The following is a 15,567-nucleotide window of genomic DNA, read 5'->3' on the forward strand; positions in this document are numbered from 1 at the left end:
TGCATTCATATTGGCTCTATGCCAACTGTACAAGCATAGGCTATGACTCCATGGAAATGAGATGTATACAGTAAGTTCACAAGTCTCTGGAACACATCTTTATTTATTTCATCCAGTTGACATGGCTCTGCATAATTAGATGAGACACTGGTGAAAATGAGGAATAGACTGAAAAATAGACATTGACAAGGCCAAGTTGTTTTTCCACTTCTCTCTCAGAGCTCCAAAACGTGTGTGAGAGTCTGGAGGGATGTCAATTCCTGCGAGAGGTCCACCTGATAGGGAATCCTTTTCAGCAGGAGAGTGGCTGGAGGTAAGGCGAGGGCTAGATGGAGGAGTTAAAGTAAATTACATGTGCTACTGTTTTCCACAGCAGGATCTAAATACATTGTTTTCTGATCTGCATGCATCTGCTTGTAGGACAAATCAGCTTAATACAAAAGCACTGGTTGATTTGTCCTATATGCGCCGAGTACTCTCTAATTTTATGGATGGCTGTTCACCTCTGACTTTAGCACCTTCTCCTCTGCAGTACCTGCTACACTGTTTCAAATCAAGATAGTGTAATTAGAAATTTCCGTAGTTCTTTCTGGAAATTCTTTGGACAAAAGTTTCAGTCTCAGCTTCCTTCGCTCTGAAATATCACTCGCTGTGATGGATGTTCAAAGGAACATACCAATGAAAAGCCAGTATTTCTCTATCGCAAATTCGGTCTGTTGGCTTAGGTAGTCTAAACATTCCAGCAGAACACAGGCCTTCCTGTCCACTTCCCAGGATTAGCACTGTGATTTGCGTTCGCTATTAGATTACTGCGACGTGCCACCGACATCTGTGTGTACGTACGTTGCACTAAGTGTTCGTAATTCCCAAAATATTGATACAACAGAAAAATCAATTATCTTTTCAGTGTCAATTTGCTCATTCACTTATCGTGCCTAAATATTTTACCGATGTTAAGACGGTTGCAGTGAGTTTATATGAAAAATATGCAATGACCACTTATATTCTTCATGCTTCTATTGGCCTGTCATGAGCAATGATGTCAGCTGTTCCGCAAAGGCTCCTCAGAGCTACTCACACCCAGTAACATTAGTAATAGCAAAATGTCCAAAATATGAAAAACTATACTTCGCTTGCCCCTCCAAATAGTTCTGAATTTTTCAGTCCCATGCTTTTATGGGTTGTTTAGCTATTTGTATTGAGAGGATTTCATCTGTCTTTTTTGGACTTCACGTTTGCACCTTTAAATCATCACTACTAATCATCATAACTGAGAAGAGTTGAATGTCAGTTGCACACATAAAACATTCCTGCCTTACAACTGGCCATTTGGCTCAATAATGCTGACAGACTGAAAAAATGATTTCTATTTTTGATTTGTAGATTTTCTTGTTTTTATTATCTGTTCAAAACCCCCCTAAAAACATGGGTTACTTGTGGACAATTTACCCGCCTTAAGCCATAACTGAAACATTACCTTAATATTTCATTGAACTTTACCTAACCTCGAATGCCAACAGAGGAATTAACCGTCTGTATTTCCACACTCATGCCCTGGCCCTTTCATCCCGAGCCAGTGATAACACTGGCTAAATTAAAGCACCAAAAGGCAAGCTCTAAGAATTACACTCCCTGTAGGCAGCCCGTGATCCAGGAGACGTGGAAGAAGAAAACACTGGGCCTGATTAATCAGGGCCACTTTAAGAGCATGTGTTTTGGAGGAAGTCTTCACTAAATGAAATACGGACTTGTGCTCATACAGGCTGGAGAAGGAGGATGAAGGAATGTGAGCCAAGAACAGTGTTTCCCTCAGAAAGGAGGATGAAATTTATATCAATTTAGGAAAGGTTCAGGTTGAAGTCCAAGTATAGTCAATGTAGATATAGCTGTAAGGAGAGAAAGAGATTCATAGTATCTAAATTATTGAAAAATAATGAGTTTCATTTATTTGGCTAAATTTAACCAGTCTTAGACAAATACACAGTTTACTCCAACAGAAAAATTGCTTTATGCTTCAAAACGATAATAAAAACTCTTGAGTGTAGTGCAGAGGTTATCACAGTACAGAGAGTCTTCTTTCTGAAACCAGCAAAACTCAGTTGCCCACAATTCTTTAATGAGAATTGTCAATTGTAAACTGATGGTATCTAATTATTTTGTACATAGGTCTACTCTGCGTTCTCCCAAGTGTGTCTAAGTGGCGTCCATTCCTGAATTGAATTACACCCCACCTCAATGAGCTCATGTAACGATCAAAAGGTCCTATTTGGGTTTGGAGCTTCATTTAAAGACAGCCAGCCAGACAACATGCCTGAAGGGTTGGAACCCAATCCTGATCTGTGTCGGCAAGACCAAGTGGGCCACATCAAAACCGTATCCCTCTGACAGTACACAGATCCCGTCCTTTGCGGTCATGTCTTTGTCTTAGGGTGGCGGTAGGTCGGGAAAACTCTGCATGCTATCAGAATATAGTATGAACCATTTATATGGGTTTAAATCCTCTACAAAGGTCTGAAGAAACGGGTTCACAATCCATACCTGAATCAAAATAAACCACCTGAAGCACCACGATTACTCCACTGTCAGTTTTGCTTGTTTATTTTTTTCACTGGATTTAATACTTTGCTCTCTGCTTCATCTTTATTAGTTGTACAGTCAGTGGTTATGGTACATAGACTGTAGGGAACAATTGTTTATTACTTTAAAATGGAGCAGTGTTTTAAATAATCCAGCAAGATCTACCCTTGAAAATCTATTATAGCCATGGATTCGTAAAACATCTTGAAATATACATGTAAAGAGATACAGTATGAAATAAGTAATGCTCAAATATTCACAAAAACACACATTATAAGATGGTGAAATGAGAGGTTCGCCCCCAACACATGTTTAATCCTCGTCTGGGGACATAGTAGACCAGATTTAAGAGCATGTGGTACTCTGGGAATCAATTTTGAAAAACCCAGTTGTTCAAAATGTTTTAAAAAATCTACTTCGTAGCCTGAAGGCTTGTATTTTTACGGATTTTATTGTTGCTGTTCCCTAGTGTCCTGTAGAGTTTCCAGCTCCACATTTTCCCACTGAACACAGACCACATTTGGCCTCCATTGGTGGATGCTCTGAGTCTGTTTCTCTGGCAGATAGTTGGGATTCCTCTGCTTGTACATCCTTAGCCTCAGGCAGCGGTTACCTCTCCCCCAGACTCACAGCCATTCAAAGCTCTCCTCCAGTCTGAAGGCTGATACAACCTAACGTACGCCATTTGGTAGAGCTTTTATCCAAAGTGGCTGCATAACTATAGTTTTAGAAAACAATATAAAGGTAACAAACATGTTAACTGTCTCAAAATGTATTCAGATTGCAATGCCAGATCACAGTGTGCATCATTTATACCAGTGGATAGTGGAAGTATAGCGGATCCATCAAATCACTGTAAATAGATTAGTCTAGTTAGTCCAGAGGGCAAAATGTACAGTGTATTCAGCATACAGAACAGCATGTATAATGAGTGGCCTCAGTGTGACTTGAAAACCGTCTTCTCAAACTCTACCTGTCAAGCTAAACGGAGAATGGCTGTTCTAACCCTTCAGTATTAGAGAAACTGTCCACCCACTGAGCTATACAGCTATGAATATGGGTTTGCAATGAGACAATGGATACCCCTTGGTAAAAGCTCCATCTCTTAGTCCTTAGCCGTGACAGAGCCTCTATAATTTCAGTCTCATTTTGAAAATTTCTCTGCTGTATCTAAAATTTCAGCCTCTTTTTTTAGTTCTGTTCATGTCGCTCTCAATGGCCTTCATCGTCTTTGAATATACTGTTTATACAAACTGTAGGACTCACCAAGTTGTTTGTATTCACAAAGTGAAGAGTGCATTCAGAATGCTGTACTGTACAGAATGCAGCAATAGTATAGTTATTAAAAAAGAAATGTGTGTGTCAGCTGAAAAGGTCTTAGTAGATGATAGATTTAAATATATTAGGAGCTTATTTGCCTACATTTTTGTTCATTGCTGCTGCCAATATGATAGCTGATATTATGGTTTTATTTTTTTAAACTAAATGTATTAATAATATGAACCACATTGGTCTTGGGTGTTGGTTACATTTTTTTAAAGAAATATACAAAAACATTAAATTTGGCTGAAAATTATGTTTTCCATTTAAGAAGGCTACTTCTACTATAAGACATTTTGTTGATATTATAGTAACAAAAAAATGAAGGCCATTAAAACGTGGCCACTGATATTTTATACAGTTTGCTCTCTTTTTCAGATCCACTCTGCAGAAAGCAGTGCCTGGCCTGAGGGTCATTGATGACCAGCAGACAGACTCTTTTCTATCGCCCCCTGCTGTTCAACAGGTCAGCTTGGCCGTAGGCAGCTTCCTAATGTTCTGTCAGGCTCAGCTTCAGCAGACTCATGATTTACAGCAGCAGCACAGCAGGGAGCTCAGGTAGGAGACAAATGACTGACTCAAGGAAAAGTCATCATGATAATTTTCTCTAATACTGACATCAGGAATCAACTATATGTACCGCTGATTTTCCGCTTAGTTAGATAACACACTGTGTCTAGAGGACTGATTTCTGAAGCAGCTTGGGAGAAGCTCATGGGAAGGAAGGAGGGAAATTCTCAGCTCAGATTATATCATTGAAATTTGGCTTTGAGGTGTCCTAATAGAAAAAAGGGCAATTAATGCACCATGTACTTTAGTTCCAATGCTGCAGATAGCATGTTCTCTCTCCCTTTTATCTAACCTCTGTGTCACTATCCTCTGTGTCAAGTAATTATTAATTCCTCTACAAATTTCCTAAAAATATCTCTTTCTGCTAGGAAGTGAAGAAAATCACAATTTCTCTTTTCTTTTTTAAAAGTCTTCCTCAATAAAAAGTTTGGTCAATCAGTACTGCATGTTTGATCGATAGCACTCATAAAGTAGTAAGAAGAAAAAGTAATGAAACATGCAGGCGAGAGGTAAAACCCTAAAGGGACGCACTTGAAAAGAAAAATGGAAACCAATTTGCAAACCAGAGTAAAATTTAACAGGATAAGACAATATAAATGACTGCAAACCTGTTTACAAGAGGTCGTATTACACGTTTTATCTTGTGCTGAGCAGCCTGTCAGACACGAAGCAGTGAGGAATGTTAGCTATCCTCTTGTTATGTCTGATTCATAGGGCGTAGTGAGCCTAAAGACAACGTCCATCTATTTTCGCAAGTCCTTCAATGTCACAGGCCTCCGCACACATTGACACGCCTATGCGAGACAGACCACCAACACTTAAAACAGTGGTCAACTTTCTGCTTATCTTCATGACCCTTCCAAATTATGCAGCACAAAAGATGAAACGTGGCTGCGGCTACCCGTACGGGTCATACAGAGGACTCCTATGGCTTGGGGGGTAGCATGGCACTCCCTTTGCTTCACCCCTCACTGTGTGCCCTCTACCCCCCTGGCCCCCGGACAATGAGCCATTCTCGGGGGCTTTGCAAGGACCAACACAGCCATTTAACCCCTGGCCTGACCTTGTGTCTGACTGAGGTTCAGAGGAGGTGAGAAGAGTGCCACACGCCAGTCCACTGGTGACTGTAAGGTGGGAAACCATGGGGTTTAACAGGGGTATGGTTTCACAACTTTTCTCCAAAGGGTGGATGCTGAATCCTCTGTTCCTTACAAAATGCCTCTATTTTATACTTCTAATTTACTTTTTATGAATTTGGCTGAGCAACTAAAATCTCTTTCTCTTAATACAAAGAAAAACAAAAGTCAGAATCACAACAGATAAAACAAATATTTCGGTGTCCTAGAGTGATTATGTATGATACCCATAAACAAATCCACAAAAGAGTTGTTTTTGTGGAAAAAAGTTTCTTACTTTTTCTTCTCCTAGCTATGTTCCGTATTCTCCTTGCATGCATGTTACCGAACAGTGCAACAGCCTCTTAAAGACAAGCTGGAGGGTTATTGCAGTAAAATAGAAGGAAACTTTAATGTTCTCTTCGGGCAACTGACTTTGCAGTCAATATACAACAAGACACTGCTATACATACATACATACATACATACATACATACATACATACATACATACATACATACATACATAAAATACATCCCAGACATGGTTTAGAGACACAAGAATAATGCCATTTAACCTAAACATTTTGTGGATGTTTGTCATAAAAAAAAACCCCAACCAACCTCCCGGCCCTTAACTTTCCACCTCACTAAAAAAAGGGCACCCTACTTCCTGCACTGGCGCTGAACATTGACACTGCATGTAATTTGTGTGCTGCAATCATTCAATATGAATGTACTTCCTATGGGATTCTGGGCTTTCACATTTTTTTCAAGTCTATCTAAAAACAATACCCACATGCCCATATGTACATTAAAAGAGGCATTGCTCGTTTTTTTTGTCCTGTCCAAGTGATTTCTTCCTAATGAAACAGATGGGGATCAAAATTCACAGTCCTTGTTCTGTGTAAAGATGCATTTCAAAGTTCAGCTAAGACGAATGTGTTGCTTCAGCAGTCTGACTTAGACAAATCAAGTATCTTCCAAAGTTACAGTCTTTTTAGTACAAAATTCCCTGTGTGTGATACTATCCCACAGCTCAGCAAGGAAACACTGTCCAGGGAAACACAGAGAGGGAATTTCTCACTAGACCACAATTATTGAAGATACAATTATTGAAGATACCCACTTTGATTTGTCTAACTCTGCGGAAGCCTGATATTAGCATCGGCTGACCTTTAGAATGCACAGAATGTGGACTGTCCCCCATCTCTTACATTGGAGTCGTGTTTCATGGCCAGTATGGACAGGAGAAAAAATTGCAGCAACCAATAACTTTTTCAATGTTTTTATGGGCATAAGCTACAATCTTGCATCTTTTTGCTTTTGGTTTCGAAAGCCTATTACTTCATATGCCACCACTTTTTATTCATCTTGGTGAGCTGGCATCTATTCTGAGGTTGAGGTAAACTGCATCAGTATAGCCAGTGCTGTAGAAGCATATCCAATTTGCAATAAAAAACACACTAAATTCATTATACTTTGGTACAGGCTTTGTCTTGACCTTAGCTGGTCTCCAGTTTTTTACTGCTTTCCACCAGTTATTGCCATTATGACTTTAGCTGGGAGTACCCAAATGTCCTAAAATATGATTGAAAAGACAAGCAGACAAATGCAGGCTTTCCCTGTCAAAAAATGTTATACTACAGCTTTAACAGTGTAAAAAGTTTTTTTCCTGCTTATTCCTGCTCTCTTATATCAGTGGTATGTTGATGGTGACCCTGGAGTGAACCAGCAGGTACGGGGGGCGGGGGTCACTGGGGTCACAATCCTTTTGGACCTCCCGACTCCTCTCTCTCTTGTCCCACTGAGAATGAAGAGCTGTGTCTTTGTAGAGAAGAAGCTGTACTACCTAAGGCTACTGGCCCTCCAGACTGACTGGGTACTGAAGCGTCTCTGCCCCCTAAGGGTTGAAGACAGGGAGGGGAGCAGAGCCAAGCATTGCTAATAGATTCATTAAGTGTCCATTGAGGTGGCTTTGTAGTCAGTTTATCCCCTCAATGAAAGAGACATTATATGATATTAGGGCACACAGAGCAGGCAGGCAACTCACACACACACATAAGCACACACTCAGTTCATTCACCTCACCTCAGATGAACTGGTCAAGAGTAAGAACTGCCATTCTGTGTTGCAGCAGAATGGACTGAATTTCTCAAGAAATTAAGCATGCTGAATTAAGCATCTCTCCTACTATTTCGTAACAGTATGCTCTAAACTAAATTACTCTGAACCTCATGTGAATTGCAGACCTTTAAGCATTTCGTTAGAAATGCAACTGCTTTAGTTAAGTTTATTTGAATCATTACATTTCACAACACACCACAGATAATAATCTGGTGTGGTTTATTGATTATTGCTATGACTTTAAAAAGTGGGAATCTGTTTTAGAAACAAAAAAATGTTCTTACTTTTCATACTGTAAGTAGGGTGATTAAATCTGAACTGTACAGAATCCATCTCATACAGGCATGAATTTGCCAGTGTCAAACCAATCATACCCCTACAGAAATCACATCAAAATCTAATTAAAACTAACATGCTCATCCTTACATTTAATAAAAGCTTTAAAACTGGAAAACTGCTGCTCCTAATATATACCTACTGTTACATTTATGCAGCATTTAATCAGTGCTACCATTTAGTTGTCAGCTTTCCTGACTAAAAAGGAGGGTGCGTCCAGTCCTAGGGCCACTGAGTAGGTCTGTTTTTTATTTGTGGGGACTGGAGAGGATAGGATGTAACTTTCTGAAATATGTGGATGAGTGGGTGTTTGTCACAGGCTCTTCAGTCTTACTGGACCCATCGCTCACCTACAGTGCATGCAGACTTTCTAAAAAGAGTGAGCATCCCTACCTAACGCAGTGTGTTTTTGTGTGCGTATGTTCACAGTAGTGCCTCATCTTCCCTGGATGCTGTAAAGACCTCCTGCCGACACTTCACTGAGGCTCTGCAGCTGGCTAAGGACCAGAGATTTGCCCATGAATATAGTGAGACCACTGTGACTGACAAACACAGGGCTGTAGGCCAAACAACACCTGAGGAAACACTTGACATGGACAGTACCAATGTTGAGAAGCGTACTGAGCACCCAGAAATGGAGTCCACTGGAAAAGTTCCACCAGATATCAGATGCAACTACTGGACTTTTGAGAAGAAGTCAGTTGCAGAGAGTCGGCATGACACTGTTACAACAGGTCCAAAGACAGGGCCAGCAGTGAGCAAAGTGTACTCTGGCAGTGTTCACTCCTTGGCAACAAAGGGAAAAACTATTTCCTCCAATCTTGAAATGGAACCTATATCCAACCATCAAGACCTGGACCTCCAAAAGTAATTCACCAAATGTTCTGAGTCAATAGTGTTGACTTGTGTGCATCCACTCCATCCAACTCTACGCTGATGACAACAGATCAGTGAGATCAGCTGATGTAGTGTTTGTAATGAAAACCTACACAAGTACTGTACAAAGGTGTACACTGCTTGCTTAAAACAAACACCCTTTAAAAAAAAGTCTTTTTATAGAAGCTCAGCATTTTATTAGTTTCTGTTGCAGAGCATTTGTCATCATTGGAGCCTCCTTTATGTGATTTATAGCAGAAGATGTTGAACATCTTATTCATTTTAACACGCAGCTTCATCATTAACACTGTGCTATCTTTGGGAGGACAGTAGATCTTTCATATGAAGGGTGGCTCTGGACAGGCTTAAACTCTCCAGAGTCCTTCTCTCCAGATGTCTGCTCAGAAATAAATTCATGTTTTGAAAGATGAAGGTGCTATGACATCATGTATATCCCTTACTTTGTGCGTGTGTATATTTGTCTGTGTGTGTCCTTTCTGGAGCAGCACAGCAGCAGTCGTGATTCAGCAGCTGTGGAGGAAATGCAGACAGAAATGTGGGAACATCAGCAGCCCTTTCACAGCTGAGAAGGGAGGAGGAAGAGGAGGAGATGGAGGAAAGCCAGAGTCAGGACCTTCCTATATTAACGGGAGCCAAGATTATGCAGCAACTGTCATTCAGGTAAAACTGTTGGAATTTTGTCAGACATTCTGACCTTTTTGTTTGACTTACTGTACAGGAGGTTAAGTCCAGTGAGTGGAGTCAATTTTCAAACTGCGTTTGTTGCCTTTGTCATTTGCCCCTTTTTGCAACATCCTCCACCAAACCAGTTTCCCTCTGATGCTATTTTGAAAGGACACCGTTATGTTACCTGTGCTGCAAGAAATGAAGAATTTCCTTGTGTGCACTACGGCAGCTACATCAGAAAACAACTATCCAGCTGGAGTAGAGTATGTAAATTATGTGCTCACGCAACATACCCACAGAGCATGAGAAGAATTTGCATTTGGGCAGCAACTAACAAGTATTGTCAATATCAAATAATTCGTAAATTATATATTTGGTTTATTGATTAATCATCAAGTCGACTCATCAATTAATTGTTTCAGCACCCTATCTGCATAAAACCTGTTTGTCAATGTGCCTGCTAGTTTCAAAACCTTCAATATTTCGCAACCTAGTTTAGCATAGATAAGAGACTGAACCTGAACCTGTAATTTAGGACCCTACTGCTACATCTAGAATTTTCCAGTAATGTGGCTGAAGGCTGGAGTCGCTTTCACACAGTGGATATCTCAAAATGTCCATATTGACCCTTGAACATCCATCTTCAGGCCATATACGTGCTATGGAGGCTTATTCGGCTAATCCTCTGCATATAGGTGTAAGCTGCTGTTCTGAAAAACATGCTACTCAACAATTTGCCCAAATCCCTTTTCAACACAAAAAGTGTTTGATGAGTCTCTACGGTAGAAGTGGGGGGTGGTGGTGTAGTAGAATAGTGTGTGTGCATGTTGTCGGTGGGTGGGGGGGTGGAGGGGGGTACAGCGTGATTAATCAGATTCCAAAGAAATGCGGTAGTAAGAGTTGTAGAATTCCTGCTCGGCTCAACTTGAAGTGAAGTGTCCCCCCCCAGCCCATTGGGAATTGGAGGATTTAGAGGCACACTGGAGCTCCATTTGTCTCGGAACAGCCTGGAGTCACGCAGAGTTCAGACAGCAGAACACTCAGCAATTAAAAGAGAGGTTAACATGTTTTATCTCCCTAATGGGATAACACACAATATTTACGTTTGCCTCGTGATTCATGGAAGGTTTTCTACCATTTCTTCTTTGGGTACCTCCAGGCGTTTTGGAGGGGCTTCACTCTGAGGAGGAGGCTTGCATCTGCTCTGGCTGCTGTCACATGCCTGGACACCGGAGAGGACGACACCTTTGAGGAGGTGGACATGGATGAATTTGTCTTTGATGAGGTATGCACACAAGTTCATGTGTTCTTCAGTTTGATGGTTCAGTAATTCCTCTTTCCCCACGTACACAAACCTGCACAGAGGACAATATAAAAATGCATAAATGCATAAATATACTTTCCCCAAATTCTCTCCATACACACACAGTCCTGCACACATGCAAATCTTCAAAGATACATAGATAGACACAGAAACGTGTACACACGTGCACAAAAACCTGTGCACGTGCCTTGAAAAAGACACGAAAACATACATAAACATACAAAGACACCCAATAATGCGCAGACACTAACGTTTGTACGTTGTACGTACACCCATACACACACACACATCATGACACTGAAGAGCTCCCTGTACTATTATATATTATATACACTATAATATTATATATCATATACAATATTATATGTTTGGTTCTGAAGACACTTTTTGTTGTTGTTCCTCACCTGTTGCTGTCCAGAAATATATATATAATGTTTTGGGTTTTTTTTTTCAAAAAGGCAGCGCTGGAGAAACACTGGACATTGCCGCTTTCTGAATACTTACCACCCAGAAGTTACCCTGAGTCAGAGCAGCCACTTTCTCTGAAGGTAAAGCAACTGTCCTGGGACATTCTGTAATATTCTTAAAACCTGGTGTGCTGGTATTATAGTGAAAGTGGCCAGAGAATTTTGGGGATTACCAGCCCCTGTGTGATGTCAATGGAAGAGTTATTTTCTTGCCCTGTCCCTTTCTCATCTTGGTTATTGCCCCCTCCAGGATTTGCCTTACTCTCCCTGATTGATCTTTGAATTTATTCTCTTGAAAAACAAGATTATTTCCTGGAGGGCTGAAGGTTGCTCTGCACCAGCAGATGTCATTTTTCACGCTGGTGGACTGTCGTCGTTTTTTTTCCTTCATTTACCCCTTGTTGGATCTTTTCTTTGGAGCGTGCTCAGCGCTGTACATCATGGTAGCCGGTTTAGGCCAGCTGATGTGGTGCAGCTGCTGTCGTGGCCGGCCTCAATGTGTTGACACTGAGGTACACATCAAAGGCGGGGATGAACAATTTAGCACTTCCACAAAGAGAAACTGGGATCTGGAGAGTAATTAAGCTGTTAGTTTGACTTACATATGAGCATTCCTCTAGTGTGAAAACTCACTCTGTTTAAAAGTGTCAGCCAAATACCTCAAAATAAAACATGCACTTGAGTTAAATGTGACTGACATTATTGTGTACATTATAGTTCTTTTGCCTTAAGGTATACTGAGAACTATATGCTGTCTAGACACAGCTTGAACTCCTTTATTTTTCCATTTAGAGCTCTAGCATCATAGAAGTTTCCTAAGTTAAAATTGAAAATCTAAATCAAAAGAACCACCCCACTAAATGAAAACTTTTGAAGCTAATATAAAGAATGGCTGCTGTATAAACTTTTGTCTAAAAAGCAAGATATTAAAAATCTACTCAAATAAAGTGATAAGAGCTGTAAATTATTGCTGCCACTGATTCAGTTATGTATTACAGCCTCCTGGGCCCTTTCCTGAACCCTCCCAGTACATACTCCCACCGCCGCTTGAATGGAGGTCAAAACAGGCCTGGGTGGCTGGAGAACAGGTGGACTCTGCTTCTCCACTGAGCTCCCTCAGGTAGGACAACCCACAGCCTAATTGCTGTCTTTTACATATAGGGACTAAAGCTGTTGGTCATAATCCACTTAATTTCTGTTTCACACTGTTTACATAAACATTTGACTACATTTATAGTAAACAATGTATATTGGTGTGTTTGTTTTGTTTACATCACGATAATGCCATGTGAGTTTTTGATGCAGCGATTGGCTAATTGGCAGAGGTGAGAAAGTATGTAAGTGCAACGCAATGAATGCCTTTTAGGAGAGACTGTCTGAAAGTGTGCGCTGTTATCCCCGTTTGTGCGATTCATCGTGTATCGCCTCTCTCTTTGGCGGCAGGCTTTTCACTCCGTATTTGAATGTGGCCAATGTGGAAAACACGTCAACTAGTTTGTTTCGAGCACACCCCGGCCTTAAGCCACTGAATTTACAGTTGGTGAAAGCTAGGCATCATAACTGGGTTCCCGATATTCTTACTTTGAACATACTCAACATTTGTGACTTTGACATACTGACATTAATATGTGTGGTAAAATAATAAAATGTGAATGTATACTTTCCTGCATCTCATCTTTTGGGGACAATAATCTATTTATTTTCATTTCAGAAGCAAATCTCCTGCCTCAACCTCAGTGGTCAGTGGTCTCTCCGAAAGATCAGAAAAGATTCTGGAAGAATGGTAAATCATTATGTTATCATATATATCTTCATGATGAGGTTTTGACTATTTTTGTCCCCATCTGTGTGTGTGTGTGTTTTGTTATGTTATTATATGAGATTTTCTGTGAGACACTTTTGTCCTTGTTGTCTCTAGGGGCTTCACTCACAGCCACACAGCTCTTCAAATGCTTAAGAGAGCCCAGAAGATGAAATCAAAGAAGCAACAGCAGAAGAAACATAGGGGTGAGAGTGTGTAGAATTGTATAGGTAAAAATATATATTTAAGCTTCACAGCACAGAAGGAACTGCTGTGAGGACATAAATTCACTTTCTAAAAGGGAAAAAACCCACTCTAATTTTCGCTTCTTTTCATTCTTGTCTTTGTTTCTTCAACCGTGCGTCAACGGCGAACCTTTCCACCCCGCGTACGTTAATGAGCCATAACAGACAGCAGAAGCCAGGGCCTGTCGCCTCTTATTGGGCCTTATTGGAGTGCCTGCAAAGGAAATAACGATTGCCAAAATCCTCTTGACAAGTCATCCCGTGATGATTTTCATTACGATTCATTGTAGTGGTTGAGTGCGGCTGCAGTGAAAGGTGACCTCAACTCTGCTCTGCTCCAAGAAACAGTAGTCCTGCCACGGTTATCATGCCACGGTCATGTAGAGGGAGGCTGCTCTTTGATCAATTGCAAATGCATGATTCCAATAGCAGGGCTCTTGTCATCTTGCTCCACCAACACACAGGTCTATGTCTGCACTAACTCCCAATGGCATCTGCCTCAGTGGAAGCAGAACGCTGTTCTAATATTTTCCGAATGGTCCTGGTTTTCTGCTTCTGGTTTTAGACCTGCCTTGTCCTTCTTTGACCCTCTCTTTGTCTTACTCTCCTAGATCCCTCTGTCCGTCTTGCCTTGTTCAGAAACTGCAGTTACCAGCTGGGTCCAGTGGAGGTACAGAACAGGCAAGGACAACAGAACAGAAATTATATAAAAGGTAGGACGTGAGACATGCTACACATTTGGTAACCCTGTACTAACACCTATACGGTAAATACTACTTTTAGTCTTTCTTGGTCTGACATGAACATCCCTATAGACCTGTGGACTTGAGACTGGAGAGTTCAACTCAATTCAAACTTTACGGAAAATACTTATTTATTAGTTTTGGCAATAGTTTTTATCAGTTAGGATAACATGGACTCACGAAAAGATTGCTGATATCTGGCAACACAGTGACATCACCACACTGAGGTCTGAAAGTCTGTCATTCTGGAGTGATCAGATATGGTGAATGCAATTTTTTTTTTTTATCATCAAGAGAAATTATTGCCAAAACAGCACATACAAAATTAACACCCAGGTTGTATGAAAACAGAATTTCTCTTTAAACTTTAGTGCACTCTCAGGTATAAGCTACTTCGCTGGTCACAAAAGTTAAAAAAAACCTGACCACATACCTGTACATTTCTCAAGTCATCTGTTTACATGGTTTCACATAGCCAAACAGATTTTACCTTTTCACAGATGAAATTCAGTCTTTCTTAACACTTAATTCTTATATTATGTTAAGTTATGGATAGTAAAACAATCTTCAAAATAGTTCACAGGTTGACTGTAATGTAAAGTAGTTTGATAGTCTGAGATAAGGCAAATTTCTCCCTGCACCGTTCCTGCTGTGGCCTCCTGCCCTGCCCTGAGGTGGAGAGATGATTTGACATTGCGACGTCCACAGCCAGACTTAAAAGGGAGGGAAGAGCTGGAGGGAGGGAGAACAGGGGAAGTCAGCTTTTATCATGAAGGCCTGTCTCCAGCTTTCCTCTGCACCCCACCCCCACACCACCCACCAGGGTCAAGGCCTCACATCCATAGAGCACTGGTCTCTCTCTGGTCCAAGTCCAATGCTGCCATAAGCATGGAATATCCCTTAATTAGCTGTGGAGAAATACAATATGTTTGCTTGTCATTTCATGTTACAGTTTTGGGATGTTTTTCGTTCCACTTTATCTCTTTTGGGTGGATCGCTTTAGTAATTTGTTTGTAGAATAGTTGTGAAGGAGTACCCTTGTTTCCCTTAAAACGGATTAATTGTTGTGCAGCCAAAGATCAAGCAACAACCTATTTCAATGTTTTCAAAGATTCAGAAGATTTTTTTTTATTTTTGTCAGCAGCCAGTGAATTGTCAAACTTACTTAGGCACTTTCATCAGACAATGATAGACAAACCTATCCTTAGCATTTGGCCAATGGCAGTTGATTTTTTCCCACTAACACTTTTTTTTTATCTGATAATGTATTTGTAACATGAAAAACTGAGTTTGAGTATGACAGCATCATTATGTTTTCAGGTGTTTATTTTGAACTGCAGGTGTATTATGTCAACTTTCCAACACTGTGATTACTGACAC

The 15,567-nt window shown here is 40.6% G+C and overlaps 1 protein-coding gene across 4 annotated transcripts in view; it reads left to right on the plus strand.

Moving 5' to 3' along the window:
• The window catches only part of lrriq1 (leucine-rich repeats and IQ motif containing 1), a 34,318-nt gene that overhangs the window by 9,489 nt on the left and 9,262 nt on the right, over positions 1–15,567 (plus strand). For 3 of the 4 annotated variants that reach the window (XM_044192441.1, XM_044192439.1, XM_044192442.1), the window contains 10 exons: positions 220–313; positions 4,276–4,455; positions 8,474–8,911; positions 9,427–9,601; positions 10,767–10,892; positions 11,390–11,479; positions 12,397–12,518; positions 13,110–13,181; positions 13,317–13,405; positions 14,056–14,157. In XM_044192441.1, coding sequence (XP_044048376.1) covers positions 220–313; positions 4,276–4,455; positions 8,474–8,911; positions 9,427–9,601; positions 10,767–10,892; positions 11,390–11,479; positions 12,397–12,518; positions 13,110–13,181; positions 13,317–13,405; positions 14,056–14,157 — 1,488 coding nt within the window. The remainder of the gene's footprint in view (positions 1–219; positions 314–4,275; positions 4,456–8,473; positions 8,912–9,426; positions 9,602–10,766; positions 10,893–11,389; positions 11,480–12,396; positions 12,519–13,109; positions 13,182–13,316; positions 13,406–14,055; positions 14,158–15,567) is intronic. The other variant, XM_044192440.1, reaches the window with a different exon arrangement.

This window comes from Siniperca chuatsi, linkage group LG4 (genome assembly GCF_020085105.1).
Source record: "Siniperca chuatsi isolate FFG_IHB_CAS linkage group LG4, ASM2008510v1, whole genome shotgun sequence".
Taxonomy (NCBI): Eukaryota; Metazoa; Chordata; class Actinopteri; order Centrarchiformes; family Sinipercidae; genus Siniperca; species Siniperca chuatsi.